This window comes from Orycteropus afer, unplaced genomic scaffold, assembly GCF_000298275.1.
Source record: "Orycteropus afer afer isolate SDZICR_OR568_19922 unplaced genomic scaffold, OryAfe1.0 scaffold00018, whole genome shotgun sequence".
Classification (NCBI taxonomy): domain Eukaryota; kingdom Metazoa; phylum Chordata; class Mammalia; order Tubulidentata; family Orycteropodidae; genus Orycteropus; species Orycteropus afer.
This window is the reverse complement of record NW_006921605.1, coordinates 15596432-15614398: the sequence shown is the minus strand read 5'-3', so window position 1 is coordinate 15614398 and position 17967 is coordinate 15596432. Positions and strand designations below refer to the sequence as shown.

General features: G+C 40.1%; 1 protein-coding gene across 1 annotated transcript in view; it reads left to right on the top strand.

Annotated features, from left to right (window-relative positions):
* The window catches only part of CEP112 (centrosomal protein 112), a 600502-nt gene that overhangs the window by 477897 nt on the left and 104638 nt on the right, over nt 1-17967 (top strand). The window contains exons 22-23 of the mRNA XM_042783552.1: nt 1502-1564; nt 13078-13227. Of these exons, the coding sequence (XP_042639486.1) occupies nt 1502-1564; nt 13078-13227 (213 nt within the window). The remainder of the gene's footprint in view (nt 1-1501; nt 1565-13077; nt 13228-17967) is intronic.

Below are 17967 nucleotides of genomic sequence, written 5' to 3'. Positions count from 1 at the left end.
GGAGGAAGTGGTAGGGGAGCTGTTGCATTGTGGTAAACTGTGGTCAATGACATGAGACAAAGTATATGTGAACTGCTGTATGGAAAGTGAATTTGCTTTGTAAATCTTCACCCAAATCACAATAAATTTTTTTTTAAAAAAAAGGAACACCAAAGGTCACCAGATATTTGAGGAAAGTATCTAAGGTGAAAGGCAGAGGCCAAAACATCTGGGAAAAGTAAATAAAAGGAACTCAGAAAAACACAGATACTGGAGGGAACAGGAAAAATCCCTCAGACAGAATGGGGCCTGTGTTGAGAGGCATTATGCCATGCACTCTCTCTGGTGAAGCACCCACGCTCTGGAGATGGAGTCCCAGCTCCATCACTTTCTACCTGTGTGATGCTGGACAAGTTACTTAACCTCTCTGTGCCTTGGTAGGTAATGATAATGGTGTTCAGAGAACCAGAAAGTACTCTTGGATATTACAAATGTGATGACAGAGTTGATTGCTTTTTTTTTTAATCCAATTGTATTTGAAAATTAAAAGTTGAGGAAATCACTAAGCAAGATCAAAGAGACAGAGAAATGGAAAGTAGAAACATTAAGAAAAAAAAGATGATAAATTTGAGAGGCTAACAAAGTTGCAGAGAGAAAGATAGGGACCAGGATAAAAAGAAAGGCAAAACCATCAGAGTGATGACCAAAACCTTCCCCAGACAGGAAGGCTCCAAAACTGAATTAAAGGGACCTATGTAGTATCTCTGGGATGAGTGGAAGAGGACGAGTCTAGGACATGTCACTGTGACATTTCCAGACACTACAGGGAGAGTGAGACCCCAAATGCTTGTAGCGTCGAGAAGGGATCAGATGTTGAATGGCAGAGGAGATAATCTGGTTCTAAGGAATATGGAATTTTCTGGAAAGGCCACACTAGTTCTAGGAATCACTTGGCGGCACCAAGTTTGCTTTTTTGTTGTTGTACATTGGTCATTTAAAAAAATAGCTCATGGGTGTGAGGCAGCGTGAAGAACAGCAAGTACTTGCTCAGTGAATTTCACAATCTTCAGTCTGTCTTTGTGTGGGGACATCTGTTTTATCTTTAAACTCAGGTGAAAGACAGAGACGCTTTAAACTCAAATGAGAGAGGATTGAATTTTCCTTCCTGTCTGCCGCCTCCAGCTCTCTCCCCTGTTCCTTTGCCTTCTCCTTCGTTTCTTCTCTGTCCCCCACTTTATCTCCTGAGTCTTCACACTTTTGCTCCATTTCTCACTCCTTCTCCCTTTCTCTTTCCATCCACACAAGTCTTGTGTTTGTCTAATAATTGGCAGGAGAGATCTTTTTTTTTTTTTTTTTTTAAGTGATGAATAGTTGGCGTTAGATCAAAGACAAGCCCTGTGGTTTTCGGTTGCCCCAGAGGGCGGGACAGCTGGCAGCCGTCCCAGCTGCCTGGTGATAGGCATGTGCAAGAGATACCACGCTCACAGGTCACTGTGTGTGTTCATGTCCGTGTGTTTTTCAGGCCAACAGCAAACTGAAGCAGATTGAGAAGGAATATACGCAGAAGCTTGCCAAATCTTCACAGGTAAGCAATGTTTTTAAAAAAAAAAAAGGAACACACGCATCAAAGCTTTCACATTTTAAACTTAATTCTTTTCACTTTTTCATGAATTCATATCACATTTTGCTGGCTCTATAAATAAAATACATTTTTAATGTTTCAGTCTTATTAAAAAAAAATCAAGAAAAATTAGGCATATTGAACCATTTGAACCAACACACGCACATACTCGAATCTTGTAAAACCAGCCCGTGCACTTGAACAAGCCCAGGCTGAAGCATATTTCACAAGGACGAGAGACACACACTCACATCTGTGACGTAAGCCCTCTGATACCATCTGTGCTTCTTTACAATAGCCATTTTGCTGCTGAGCAAGGCTGCTTAGCAACGAAATTCAAAATGGGAAATAATGCTGGCTTCTATCAGCAGCTCAACTGTTGACTCCTTTCGGCAGAAAGTATCCCGAGTCTCTTCGTGCTGTTTGTAGTCACTGTAGCCGTTTGAGTTCGGGAAAGGCCAGTGGCTGAGTGCTTGGCTCTACTTGAAATACGACGCTTAGAGGATTTGCTCTGCCCAAGTTGCTATGATGATGCCCTGAGTATCACTTAGGGAACCCCAGGCACCCCTTAGTGGTGTGAGTAATTCCAAAATCAATAGATATTACTCATCATCATTTTTCAGATGGATAAATTCAGCCATTTAATGTTGTGGGCACCATAGCTAATAACTTTTTTTAAAAAACAGGCTTTTCTTACTATTTTTACCTGTATACTGGGATATGTGGTAGTAAATTAGAATTTATGCACTATTTTATGAGCTACCTCATAAAAGTAGTAATGATAACACAACAACAAAACAAAATAATGTTAACATTTATGGGGCACTTACTGTGTTTTATTCAATCTTCATTCACTTGAAGTGAGTTGAGCAAGCAAGTATTATGGCCCCATATTTCCAACTGGGGAGCTCTGGTGGTGTAGTACCTAAGTCATTTGACTGCTAACCAGAAGGCTGGAGGTTCAAACCCAGCAGCCACTCCTCAGAAGGAAGGTTGGGCAATCTACTTCCATAGTGATACTGCCTCGGAAACCCAAGGAGGGGTTGCTATGAGCTGGGTGTGATTTGACAGCAGTGAGTTTGGTTTTATTTCCAACTGAGAAAACAGTCGAGGAGGTGAGGTCACACAAGTTAAGTTACTAACTAAGCCAAGACCCAACCTGGATCTGACTTCAGAGTGGAAGCCCAACCTTGATGCCAGCCTGGCCCAATCTCTCACCTTTTTAATATGCAAAAGGTTGACAGTTACTGTGGAACTTCTTAGACTCTTTAATTATTTTGAAAGCATGCATATATTATATAATATAGCACCTTAGGAAAGCAATCTCTGTCTAAATGAAGAGTCATACATGTTGATTTAAAAGAGGATGACTATGTCTTGACTGCCATTATTCCATCCCTTTCTTGAGGAAGGACTGTGGGGAAATACAAAGAAATATTAGTACTCCAGAAGTTGCATTTGTTTACTTGCCCTTTGCACTGTGTGTAGTTTGCTTTTTGTTGATTGGGGAAAGCAGACCGAGAGTGAGATCGAAGATAGCAAATAAAAATGTGTAATTAATGAGAATGTAAATGGGAGTATTTAAGTTGATCTGAAGGAATGTATGAAGAAGCCTGATTAGTCGATATTAAAGCAAATTAAGCGTTTGTTAGTGTAGAAGAAAGAATAAGCAGGCGTGAATTTGAATACCAGCCCTACCACTTGACCTTGAGCAAGTTACCTGTGCTCTCTGGAATCCAATCTCTTCATTAGTAAAATGGAGGAGGAGTATTTACCTCTGAAGGTTGATTTAAGTACTAAATTAAAAATGCTGAAAAAATTGCTTAGTACGGTGCCTCCTACATAATAAAGTATTTAATAACTATTAGCTTTTATTATAGCATTATCAAAAGTGTACTAGAGAAAGGAAAGGAAGAAGGGAAGAATGAAGAACTGTCTGGAAGGAGGGAGGAATTGTTATTCAGACAGTGTTTTCCCATGAGTATTTCATTTAGTCCTCCACTCATATGGGTCCAATCCCCATTGCTGTCAAATCAATTCCAACTCATAGCGACTCTGTAAGACACAGTAGAACTGCTCCATAGGATGTCCAAGGCTGTAATCTTTATGGAAGCAGATTGCCACATCTTTCTCTTGTGGTGTGGTTAATGGGTTTGAACCACCAACCTTTTGGTTAGCAGCTGAGTGCTTAACCACTGTGGCACCATAGTGCCTTATCACGTGGATAGGTATTAGTCCCAGGTAAGGAAACTAAGGCTCATGAAGCATGAGTAATCTATTTCCCGAAAATCAGAAGCTGATATGTTGTGAAGCAACACTCAAATCCATGCCTTCCAACTTTTTTTTTTTTTTCCTTCATATAAATCTCTGGCAAAAATTAGTCTTCCGTTTTAATCTTCCATCTCTTTTGGAAAATGATCCACTAAGTGGTTCCCACACTTTGGGTGTACAAGAATGGATCACATCTCCCTCCAAAACCTGGAGGTGCATAGAATTGCTTACTATTTTCCCAAATAAAAACATGAAGAATGAGGAAGAGGAGGAGGACAAAACAACCAGTAGCAGCTTTCGTATGTTTAATTACCTTTCATAAATGAGAGCGGGGCACCAAAACTGAAAAACCCTAGAAAAGGCTTAATAACAGAATAAAAGAGAGTCCATCCTTTTCACAAAAGGTAGGATGATAATCTTTCATTGATAATATTTTGTTTGCCCATCTCTCTCTATAGCAATGATATTATATTTATATATAAAATTATATTGTGATTTAGATCTACTTTATAACTAGATTTATATTTATAATACATAAATTATATGTAATTTATATATAAAATATATCAACTTATCTGTACTGGCATAGGTAGATAGGTAGGTAGGTAGATAGGTAGGTAGGTAGATAGATAGAGATACAGATAGATAGATAGGAGCTCTGGTGGCATAGTGCCTGAGGTATTTGACTGCTAATCAGAAGCCTGATGGTTCAAATCCACCAGCCACTTCTCAGAAGGAAGATTAGGTGATCTACTTCCGTAGTGATAACACCTCAGAAACCCAAGGAGGGGTCGCTATGAGTTGGATCCAACTAGACAGCAGTGAGTTTGGGATGGGTTTTTTTTTTTTTTTTTTTTTTTTTTATATGTACTGGAATTTGAGAAATATTGGTCTACAATGCCAGTCAGTAAAATGAACATTATAAAATGGAACTGTAGTTTGACATTTTCCGTTTTCAAGTGATAGTTTGTTGGAGTCTCTAACTCGTATCTAAGCTATGAAAATACCAAAAGCAAAGTTGCTTAACTCTTGTTTATCAGATTTTTAGAAATCCTTCTCTCAAAAAAAAAAAAAGTGAAAAGGAATGTAACAAAATGAATGAGTTGGTAATGAATGCATTGGTACCCAGGAGATTGTCAGGTTAATTTAGAAAATATTTTATTTAGTATTTTCCTTCTTTAAAGGAAGGTACTTAATCTTTAAGATTTTATCAAGCTTTGGTATGAGATAGTCTGTATACACTAAAGCTTTGACATATCTGAGGACTGTGCCCCTTTCTGGGATCCTCATCACTCACCGTGATGGAAAGATTTGCAGCACCTCAGACTAAGCATGCTCCCAAATACCATTTCCGTCAGAATCACGTATTTGTTCTTTATATCTGAATATCTCACATTAACCTTCCCTTTTAAACTTTAACATAGTTTTCCTCACTCAAATGACTCATTCTTTGGCCATTTTTCAAAGGCAGGTATTGCCATTTTGCAGGAACATCTGTAGGTGGAAATGTGAAGACTGAAGCTGGGTTGCCAAAGGAGCCCGCCCTCTGTCTGATTTCCCCTCTGCCCTGCGCCAGCTTCCACACACACCTTACGCGGATTGAGGCCTGGGCATACTCCAACACGCCCCACAGGCCCCAACCTTCGTGTCACTCTCCAGGGTGGCAACTCAGGATGTGGGGGTGTCAGAGACATATACTCTTCCACTTATTTTTGAAGGGCCTTCAAAGTTCATTTAACCTTCCTAAGTATTATGGCTTGTCTTGCCTATTGTATTTGAAGGAGGTCCTTTCTAAAAATCTCAAATTGTACTACAACCTGGAAATCAATAGAATGAATGAAAGATGAAATCTTCACTCTCTTTAGAATACTTTATTTTTAGCACCTTAAAGAAGATCACTGACATTTATGTAAATTGTAAATTGTTTAACAATAATTATAAATTATTACAGATTTCATGACCTAGGTTGTTAATAGCATCAGCCCAAAAAACTTTCCTTTTGCTTCCCAAACTATTAATTTTTAATGTTGTTGTTGTTAGGTGCCGTCGAGTTGTCTCTGACTCATAGAGACCCTATGTACAACAGAATGAAACACTGCCTGGTCCTGTGCCAGCCTCATAATCCTTTCTATATCTGAGCCCGTCATTGCAGCCGCTGTGTCAATCCATCTCATTGAGGGTCTTCCCCTTCTTCGTTGACCCTCCATTTTACTAAGCATGCTATCCTTCTCTAGGGAATGGTCCCTTCTGACAACATGACCAAAGTAGGTGAGACAAAGTCTGGCTATTCTCACTTCCGAGGAGCATTCCAGCTGCACTTCTCCCAGGACAGATTTGTTAGTTCTTTTGGCAGTCCATAGTACTTTCAGCATTCTTCACCAACACCACAGCTCAAGAGCATCAACTCTTCTTCATTCTTCCTTATTCATTGTCCAGCTCTCACATGCATATGAGGCAATTGAATATACCATGACTTGGGTTAGGTGCACCTTAGTCTTCAAAGAGACATCTTTGCTCTTCAGCACTTGAAAGAGGTCTTTTGCAGAAGATTTGCCCCGTGCAGTATGTCATCTGATGTCTTGACTGCTGCTTCCATTGGTGTTGGTTTTGGAACTAAGTAATATGAAATCTTTGACAATATCAATCTTTTCTCCATTTATCATGATGCTGCTTATTGGTCCAGTTGTGAGAATTTTCATTTTCTTTAGGTTGAGATGTACTTCATACTGAAGACTGTAATCTGTAATCTTTATCAGTAAGTGCTTCAAGTCATCCTCACTTTCAGCAAGCAAAGTTGTGTCATCTGATATCACAGTTGTTAATGAGTCTTCTTCCAGTCCTGATGCCACACTCCTCTTCATATAGTCCAGCTTCTCAGATTATTTGCTCAGCATACAGATTGAATAAGTATGGTGAAAGGATACAGCCCTGACACACTCCTTTCCTGATTTTAAACCATACAGTATCCCCTTGTTCTGTTCAAACAACAGCTTCCTGGTCTATGTGCAGGTTAATGAGAACACAATTAAATGCCAGTGTTACCCATAATTTGTTATGATCCATACAATTGAATGCTTTTGCATAGTCAATAAAACACAAATAAACATCTTTCTGGTATTCTTTGCTTTCAGCCAAGATCCCTCATTCCACATCCTCTCCTGAATCCAGTTTGCATTTCTGGAAGTTCTCTGTCAATATACTACTGCAACCATTTTTGAATTATCTTCAGCAAGATTTTACTTGCATGTGATATTAATGATATTTTTCGATAATTTCCACATTCTGTGGTATTGCTTTTCTTTGGAATGAGTACAAATCTGGATCTCTTCCAGTCGGCCAGGTAGCTGTCTTCCAAATCTCTTGGCATAGATCAGTGAGTGCCTCCAGCGGGGCATCTGTTTGTTGAAACATTTCAATGGGTGTGCTGTCAATTCCTGGAGCCTTGTTCTTCACCAATCCCTTCAGTGCAGCTTCAACTGCTCCCTTCAGTACCATTGGTTCTGGATCATATGCCACCTCCTGCAATGGATGAAGCTCGACCAGTTCTTTTTGGTACAGTGTCTCTGTGTGTTCCTGCCATCTTCTTTTGATGTTTCCTGCATCAGTCAATATTTTGCCCATAGAATCTTTCAGTATTGCACCTTGAGGCTTGATTTTTTTTCTTTTGTTCTTTCAGGTTGAGAAATGCTGAGCATGTTCTTCCCTTTCGGTTTTCTAACTCCAGGTCTTTGCACATTTTATTTTAATTGACTTTATGCTCTCAAGCTGCTCTTTGAAATCTTCTGTTAAGCTCTTTGATCTTGTCATTTCTTCCATTTGCTTTAGCTACTCTCTGTTCAAGGACAAGTTTCAGAGTTTCTTCTGACATCCATTTTGGTCTTTTCTTCCTTTACTGTCTTTTAATGACCTTTTGCTTTCTTCATGGATGATGTTCTTGATGTCATCCCACAGTTCCTCTGGTTTTTGGTCATTAGTGTTCAGTGCATCAAATCTATTATTTAGATGGTCTCTAAATTCAGGAGGGATATGATTGAGGTCATATGATTGAGGTCATATTTTGGCTCTCATAGTTTTGTTTTAATTGTCTTCAGCTTAACCTTGCACTTGCATATGAGCAGTTGATGGTCTGTTCCACAGTCAGCTCCTGGTCTTGTTTTGGCTGAAGATATTGAGCTTCTCCATCCTCTCTTTGCACAGATGTAGTTAATCTGATTCCTGTGCACTCCATCTGGCGAAGTCCATGTGTATGGCTGCTGTTTGCAAATACCTTTTTTCAACAACATAAATGGCTATCATGCAATCTCCTTCTATCACCAAGGCCACATTTTCCAACTACCAGTGATTCTTCTTTGTTTCCAACTTTTGCATTCCATTCACCAGTAATAGTCCACACATCTTGATTGCATGTTTGGCAAATTTCAGGCTGCAGATGTTGGTAAAAATCTTCAATTTTCTCATCTTTGGCTTTAGTGGTTGGTGCATAAATTTGAATAATAGTAGTAGTAACTGGTCTTCCTTGTAGGCATATAGATACTATCCTATCACTGACAGTATTGTACTTCAGGATAGATCTTGAAACATTCGTTATGACAATGACTGCCATGCCATTCCTCTTCAATTTGTCATTCCCAGCATAGTAGATTATATGATTGTCTGATTCACAATGGCCAAAACCAGTCCATTTCAGCTAGGGATATCAATCTTTATGCATTCCATTTCATTTTTGACAACTTCCAATTTTCCTAGATTCACACTCAGTATGTTCCATGTTGCGATTATTAATGGATGTTTGCAGCTCTTTTTTTCTCATTTTGAGTCATGCCACACAGAAAATAGAGATCTCAAAAGCTTTACTCCATACACATCATTAAGTTTGGCTTTACCCTCAGGAGCTAGCTCTTCCCCAGTCATATTCTGAGTGCCTTCCAACCTGAGAAGTTCATATTCCAGCACTATATCAAACAGTGTTTCAGGGCTATTCATTAAGTTTTCCAGTAATATATCAGACAGTGTTTCACTGCTATTCATAAGGTTTTCACTGGTCAATTGAAATGAGAAGTGGTGTCCTCTTCCTTCTTCTGAGTCTGTCTTATCCTGGAAGCTCCCCTGAAACCTGTCCACTATGGGTGATCCTGCTGGTATTTGAAATACCGGTGGCATAGCCTCCAGCCTTACATCAACACTCAAGCCACCACAGTACAACAAACTGACAGACAAGTAGTGATTAATTTTTAATATCTCTACAGAAATGGTATTCTAATAAATTCTTTCTTGGGAGCTAATGCAGGGTGAACACTTAGCTAAGTGGTGGGATTTTATTTTTGGTTTTAAATTTTAATCCAAAATGAGGATTTACATGATTGTATAGAATAGCTTTAATTTTCCTCAGACACTTTTTACATTATTACTCTATAAGAAGACTAGATTATCTCTGTATAAGTTGCCAAGCAATGATGTTTTCTTATTTACCTTGATCATTATATTTTCACTGCTTAAATGTATATTGAGTGCCAGAATGTACACTGAGCAAAGGAGAAAATAGTCCTATGGGCTATGTTGACAACCAACAGAGTTTTGTTCCTTATCTAAAGCGTATTAATTTGTTTATTATGATTATTTCTTAATCTTAAAGTCTTAAGTCATTTTTTTAAGAAATATATTTGTTGGCCACCCTTTTATAGCCATCAGTCTGTATCACCCAAGCAGTTGATTTATTTGTCTAGCCAAGGTATTTCTCCTGGATTGTTTTTACATTCTCTCTCTCATATCGCCCCCATAATATATTTTATATAACTTTCCAGAGATAACCTCCATATTCTCTTGAAGGAATCTCATTTTCCCAAAGAAGATTTTGCACATAATAGCAGGCATTCCCACCTCAGAACATCGCGGACTTTGCTAGCAGCCTCTTCCAAAACCCGTGTTTATTTAATTTTGATGTTCTTTTGTCATAAGTCTTCTGAAACAGGCGGTGTCCCTATGTCATGACCTTGTGGTCATTAGAAGAATTCAGATATATTTTTATCTTCAGTCTTTGCTTAGTTAAAAGCTAATCTAAATCATAGAATTTTTAAAGAAACAAAAACATATAAGTATGGTAGTGACTATGAATCTGCACATGTGGTAAAGTTGTGTGGAACTAAACAAACACACAAACACATTTCAGAATTAAATCCACCACTTTTACCAAGTTATTTACTCAATTTGAAACATTGAAATAGAATAGTTATATTTACTATTTAGACCCACATTCTTATAAAATATTAGTCTTCAATTTCATGTCGGGCCAAGGATATTTGCCTCTTTCTCACTTCTGGCTTCTCCTGCTTTGAGACTATAAGTAAGTTGATGATTTTCATTTTTTCACATTTACTCCAAGTATCCAGTCTTCCCTATGAGAGCTCTGGTGGCACAGTGCCTGAGGCATTTGACTGCTAACCAGAAGGCTGGCGGTTCAAACCCACCAGCCACTCTTTGGAGGGAAGGTTGGGCAATCTACTTCTATAGCAATACCGCCTCAGAAACCCAAGGAGGGAGTCACTGTGAGTCGGATCCGACTCAACGGCAGTGAGTTTGGTTTTTTTTTGGTTTGGTGTCACCACAGTGCAATGAGAATTAATTGATGCTAAAGGGGAAAAAAACACTTAATCAAAATGTAGAAAATAGATGAAAACATCCTCATTCTTAGTGAATCCCTTTAACTTACAGCAGAAGGTTCAATTTTGCATTTAATAATGTTAATATAGTCTTAGCTCTCTCACTGCTGTGGAGTTGGATCCGACTCACAGCAACCCTTCCTTGGGTTTCCGAGGCAGTATCACCACAGTAAAGAAAACCCTATGGGACAGTTCTGCTCTATCACACGGGGTCGCTACAAGTCAGAATGGACTCAGTAGCCCCGACAACAATATTTATGTTATGATGTTAATAGGAACAATTGAGATTTCTAGGGAACTACTGACAGTTCTTAATGTTGTTGTTGTTGTTGTTATGTGCCGTCGAGTCAGACCCGACTCATAGCGACCCCTCCTTGGGTTTCCGAGGCAGTGTCACTACGGAAGTAGGATTGCCCAACCTTCCTTCTGAGGAGTGGCTGGTGGGTTTGAACCGCCAGCCTTCTAGTTAGCAGTCAAGTGCCTTAGCCACTATGCTACCAGAGCTCCCACAGTTCTTAATATTACCTTATAATGTTATAATCTAGTTTTGTCATAAAAAATTAGTTGGGAAAACTGAATTTCAAAAAAGATCAATTATTTGTGCAGTGTTTCTCCCTAACCAGCCTCCCTGCCATAGGACCTGTTGGGGTTCCCTAGTGCTGCTCTGACAGGAATGTACCACAGATGGGATGGCCTTAACAAACAGGAGTGTATTCTTACAATTTAGAGGCTCTAAGTCCAAGTTCAAAATGCCAGGCTCTAGGGGCTGGGTGAAAGCCCCTCAACCTTGGGATCCAGCTCTGCCTCCTGCTCCCGGCCCACTGGAGCTAGAGGCATTTCTTCACTCAGACAGCTGCTGGCTGCTAAGGCTGAGAACCCCCCAAGGTTGACAAGTGGAAAGGCACAGTCCCAATGTTACCAAGTCACACAGCAGGCCATTAACTTAAGTCTATTGTAAGTCCCAAGGTCAGCTGAGCATAGCAGGCTGCTGAGCAATGACACAGCTATGTGCAGGGTCCTAGCGTGCCATCGGCTAGAGACCATTCCCAAGGCTTCTCCTTATACACAGGAAGCAGACCACATACCCAAAGCCAGCTATCCATCTGCTTGTGGTAGATCCCACCAAGGAGTTGATTGCCAGTCTCATCATGGGGATTAACTACCACCAGCAGCCCAGCCACTCAACCAGGCCCAGCCAAGTTGACACACAAACTGAACTACCACAGGACCCATGTTGTTTCTTTTATTAGAAGAAATAACCATTTCCTGCTTTTAAAACAATAATCACCAGTGACTTTGAAAGGAAGTGGATGCATCTAAACTGAAGGAAGGGCAGTGCTTTCAACGATCCAGGCTTCCATTCAGTGTAAAAGGTCCCTCATCACACAGTTATTTTGAGAACTTGAGAGAAGCAACTCATGAATCCAGTTCTCTAAATGCAAAACTAGAGTCTCTGACATGGCTCTGCTTGAACCAAAATAAAGTTCAATGAAATACATAGGTTAGGAAGAAAACCAGGAGCTCTGGTAGCGTCGTGCCTAAGGCACTTGACTGCTAACCAGAAGGCTGGCAGTTCAAACCCACCAGCCACTCCTCGGAAGGAAGGTTGGGCAATCTACTTTCGTAGTGATAGCACCTCGGAAACCCAAGGAGGAGTTGCTATGAGCCGGGTCTGACTCGATGACACATAACAACAATAACAATAGGAAGAAAACCACCTTTTTTGAATTATGTCATCATACACTTTTCTTCGATACCAAAACCTTGTTTAAAAGAAATCCAGAGTCAAAGGGAAGGGATGGAACACTGCAAAAATGGGAGAGATTAAAAAAAAAAAAAAAAGAAGAAGAAGAAGAAGAAACCCAAAGTTGGCTAGTTAGAGGGACCAACTTGTACGGCAGCTGATCTGACTACACAGTTCAAGTCCTGCCTGTCTCCTTAAATGGATGTCATCTTTAGCCAATTAAAATATGGAACCTCTTCTTGTACCTCTGTTTCCTCATTTGTGGAAAATAATTAATCATAATGCTTGTCTCACAGGAATAAGTGCCATGAGAACTTCACGTGCTTAGCACAATACACAAAAATGAGGAAGCACTCAACAGGTAGTGGGTGGAATTAATTTGGTGTCTGTGAAGAATGAACTCTGCTTCATTATTTTCTTTGCTTCTTACAGTTTAAAATATTATGAAAGGCAGAACAACTTTTCTCATTCTAATAAGTATATTTTTCAGCGAAATAAAATCTGACACTTTTTCTATTTTTGAGATCACAGATGCTCTTCTGGTGAGTAAACAGTGTGGAATGTTGCAGTGGAAACGTCCTCCAAATAGATTTGGTTCAGCAATTGCTCACCGTTCACAGTGTTATTATAGTATTGTTTTGTGTGCAGTGTTGTGCATTTTGGTGTGTGATATGTTAATAAAAATACCTAGTTTGTGGAGCAAAGTTGTGCCAAAGCTATCCTTTTGTCAGGCATAAATATATATAAAATAGATGCCTCCGAGTCTCTGAAGAATGTGAAGTCACAGCATGCTGTTTTCATTTTAGGTCATAGCTGAGCTTCAGACCACCGTTTCCTCTCTCAGAGAGGAGGGCAGCCGGCAGCAGCTTGCTGCAGAAAGGCGGCTCCAGGATGTTACACAAAAGTTTGAAGATGAGAAGCAGCAGCTGATTAGAGATAATGACCGAGCAATCAAGGTAATCTGAAGACTTCAGTAACCAGTGGTACCAGCTGCTTTAATGTAATTAAAAGGAGGGATGAAATCCCAGCGGTGGGCAGATGAATGCAGGTACCTGGCTTGCTCACACAGCCTGCAGTCATTCCATTCAGTGGATGCTGCCTTTGATGTAGCCAGTGACTCAGGCTGACTTCCCTCTCAGAGATCACATGCCAACACAAAAACTAATTTCTGGCCAGCCCGTTCCATTCACATGGAACAAATATTTGAAAATGGCCTGCGCTCCCTCTTGAGAGCCACTCTGAGAGTTCACACACTTTGGCATGTTCTCTGGAAATCAGAATGACTATTTTCGCCTGGGACTGCTGGCTAATAGATTCAGAAGTCAGCTTTCAACTTGCGTTCTATTCTTTGCCCACATCCTGTCACTGTATCTTCAAGGTTTGGCATGCCAACCATCTGATGTGCTTTGACATAGCTCAGGGTAGACGTGTTGCTGCTGAGAACCTAAGATGGTTCCAGGCATCTTGAGAGACACACACCTTCCCCAGCCCCAGAAATCTCCCCGGACCCTGATTGTTTAAGTGATAGGCAGTTAGAGCTCAAAGAAGTTTCTTCTTGGGTTTATTGTAGTGAATATTATTGTAAAATGTCTGCATCATGCTGTCTTTAATCTGTGAGGATATTTTGGAAACCTTTATAAATAAGGTTTCAAAGAGAACAAAAACTTTTTTCAAACAATTTCCAGAGAGAGATTGTTTTTCAGTGATTTATTTTGTCATAACAACACTTAAAGTATGTAAAGTCATAATACAAAGCAAAGCAAAGTAAAAGAAACGTTTGAGTTTGATCACTGCCCTTGTCTGCCTCACCCCTCCGTCTTTTCCTCAATAGCCTACTTTAGACAGAGTGACCGAGGGACAAGTTTGTCTTAATATATGTTGTTTTTTGTTATATATACCCATTAAGCCTGGACAACCCCAAACAGAATAAAACACCTTTAGAGATGGACCAAACCTTAGAGCCATTACGTCCAGCCTCCACACTTCAGATGTGACGACTTATTTTTTGTTAATGACATTTTCCCTGTTGATTTCTGTCTATGAGCTCATTTTCCATGGATGTATTATGAGACCAAAAAAGATGTTTCCTGTTTCATTTTTTTGTTCTGATAATTTTTTTTAATCTTTCAAGCCTTTGTCATTTACGTATTTGAAAAAATGTCCATTGGTCTGGGTAACTCTCTTGCTTTGCATGAACTGAGTCACATACTTGGCTTAAATTGCTTTCGTTAGACAAAAAGCTTATTTGAAATGAATTGCTTTTGCAGTTTATGTCCAAATACCAAGTGATGATAATTTCCAAATTTTAAATAACTAGTTAAATCCCAATATAAGCAAAAAAGGGATCATAAATTGAGTTACTCAGTAAAAGTTACCATAAAAGTATGATTCTAGTATAATCTCGTAGTGTTTAAAAAAATATCCTAAGAGTTGAAAGAATCATAATTAGTGTGTTGCTGTGGTCAGTTACCATCGAGTCAGTGGAGTCCTGGCGACCCTGCATGTGCAGAGCAGAACTGACGACCCCGCGTGTGCGGAGCAGGATTGCCCCATAGGGTGTTCAAGGCTGTGGCCTTTCAGAAGCACATTCCCAGCCTGTCTCCTGAGGGGCCTCTGGGTGGTTTCGAACCACCAACCTTTGGATTGTAGTGGAGCCCTTACCCATTTGGTCCACCCAGAGACTCCTGTAATCAGTGTATTTGTTTGTTTGTTTGTTTTACAGTTTTAAGCCATTTACCTGTTAATAGGGAAAAAGTATTCTAACCCCATTTTCAGCAAAGTGCCAAATAATAAAAACTGAATTTAAAAATGGCAATGTATATGTATATGCTATGTGTATGACCTCCAAAACAATTGTCGAGTGGGGGTACCTAAAAGTAGAGAGAGAAAATACAAGGTAAACAGGGCATAGTTCCGTTTTGATTCACTCAGAATAGGTGTAAAGTTAATGACATTTTGTTTTTTACTAACTTTATTTATTTTTTAATTTTAAGAGTTTGTTTTACATTCAACATTACTATACATTTAGTTTCACTCCCCATTCACTGTGCCCCACCCTAACCCTGTCTCCTCCCCTCCCTGCCCACTAACCCTCCCCCTGTGCCCCTCATAGTTGTGCACTCCTGTTTGTCCTGTGTTAACCTCGTTACCTCCGTGTGAATGTTGCCGCTCTGGTCGTTTCTTGCTCCAAGGGATGTATTTCCATAGAGTATGTGGGTGCATCAATCACCCTGGATTGAGTGGTCTGTGTGTACATCTTGTACTAACTAACTTTAAGTTGCTGAGATCATTGATTCATTAGCACTCATAATGAATAAAAATAGTAAAAATAATAGCTGATGTTTGTTCAACATGTGGTATATACCAAGCTCGTTACCAAACGTTTTCATGCATCTCCTGTTCCATGGTCTTATTTAAGCCTATCAATATCTCTATGAGGAAGGAAAAGTTGGGCAATCTACTTCCATAGTGATACTGCCTTGGAAACCCAAGGAGGGGTTGCTATGACTTGGGTCTGACTCGACAGCACGTAACAATCAACATTGTACAAAGAGGGACACTGAGGCTCTGAGGTCAGATAACCAGCCCAAGGTCTTACTACTAAACAATTGGCAGAGCCAAGTTCGAGTTACTGTCTGTCTAACCTGAGAGCCTGAGCTGTTAACACCATCCATCAGTCTCTTCCATTCTGATTATGAAAGAGATGCAGTGACCAAGGGTATTAATGAACCTGGATGCTTTGACTCTAATATTTTCTGCTGGACTCTGGATGATGCAGTATTTTTGCAATGAGTCTTTGATTTAGACGTTGTAATTACATTTGATTATTTTATGCATATACACATGCAAACTCAGAGACAGGCATAGTCACCATGAGGCTTGATTTTCTGAAGTTAAGTAACACTTGTCTTTGGGCATATTAGATACAGAGTGGTGCAAACAGTGTGCATGGTAGTTGTTGAACATACTTCACCCCTCCTCAGGTTGGTGATGAGCTGAGCTCTCAGGCATGGAGGTGGAGAACTCCATGCACTCAGGTCACAGCTTGCAATGTTTCCTAGCTAAATCGCACTTTCACTGAAGTAATTCTTTAGAGACAACTGGAGGTGTCAAGTAGTAAAGTCTGTTAAAGGGCCACCAGTCTGGTGCAGTGTAACTTGATAGAATGTTTTGGGAAGGAAAATTTGCAGCACCGACCTTGATTCAATTGCCCAAGAGGTGTGCCTCGTTTTTGACTCATTTCCAGAATTCGTCCAAGGTGGTGATTAAAGAGCTGCAGTAAGATTTAGCCACATGGATGCTCATTACAGCAGTCATTCATTTCTTCAGTGAATACTTGTTGAGCTCCTGGAATGTGCCAGGCTCTCCCAACACCAGCATTCTCTCTCTCTTTTCCACACTTTATTTTTCACCATAGCACATAACCTGACAACTATGCAGTATTGAAAATGATGTTGGCAAAGAGTATGTAAGGATATTGAAAATGTTCACAAGCTATCTTTCAATGAAAATGCAGTTTACAAAACATGATTTTTTTGTAAACCGAGCATACAAGCTCGGTTTCTTGGATCAAAAAAAAAAAAAAAACATATAAGAAAAAAGACTAGAATTGTATACAAAATCGTGCCAGTGGTTTTCTGAGTCATGGGATTGGTGTTGATTTTCCTTCTTTTAGCTCTATATTTTACATTCTCTATGATGTCACTTTTACAATGAGAGACGAGGAAAATGGCTTGGTTCCAAAGGAAGTGCTCCCAGTCTGGAGGGCTTCAGGGGCACTGAGGGAAGGGTGGTAGGTGAGGTAGCAGCAGCCATGATCCTCGTTGTGTGAGACACAGCAGAGAGAGCAAGGTCGTCCCAGGATGGAACTCCTTTGGTGTACAAGGGGTCTAGAGACAGACAAACTCACAGAAACACGTGTTTCATGCTGCACTTATAACCTGTCTTTCAAAATTGAGAGCAGAAGTCTTCTGTATCACTTGCTTACGGCTTTAATTTACTCCTTCATGCACAATCAAGCTTCTTTAGTCACCCCAAAACTTGGTAGCTTAAAGCAATATCTATGGGAGATGCTCTTTATTCTTAGGATGAAGAATTTAGGCAGGAATCAGCTGGGCCCAGCGTTCTGCTCAGTGTGGCATCAGCCAAGCTCTGACTGAGCCATTCAGCAGGAACCTTAGCAGGGACGGGACTAGCCAAGCCTGTTCCAGGCCCTCCCCACACCACCACTCTTTCCACCAGAGGAGTCACACCTTTGACACGGCAGCGGGCATCTAAGAGGGAACATTTAGAGAGGTCGAGGCAGAAGCTGTACTTCTCTTAATGCCAAGCCTAAGGAGTTGGACAGTGTCATTTCCACCACGTTCTATTGGTCAAAACAGGTCACAGAGCCAGCCAGCATCAAAGGGAGGGCAGATAGAGTCCAGCATTCAATGGGATTTGAAGGTCCTCTTCACTCCACCACAGTACTGGCCACTGAAGGGTCACTTTTCATTTCATATTCAATCCTCAGCTGTACAGAATAGCACACAGAAGAAAATATCTATATCCCTGTCACCCAGCATCAGCTTTGTTAATTAATAGAGTGGCATGTTTGCATCAGTCTTTTTGTTTTTTAAAGACAATCTATCTGTTTGTTGTTTTTGTAAAAAAGAGGAATCTCACATATCCTCATAATAAATCATTCAAAATGCAGG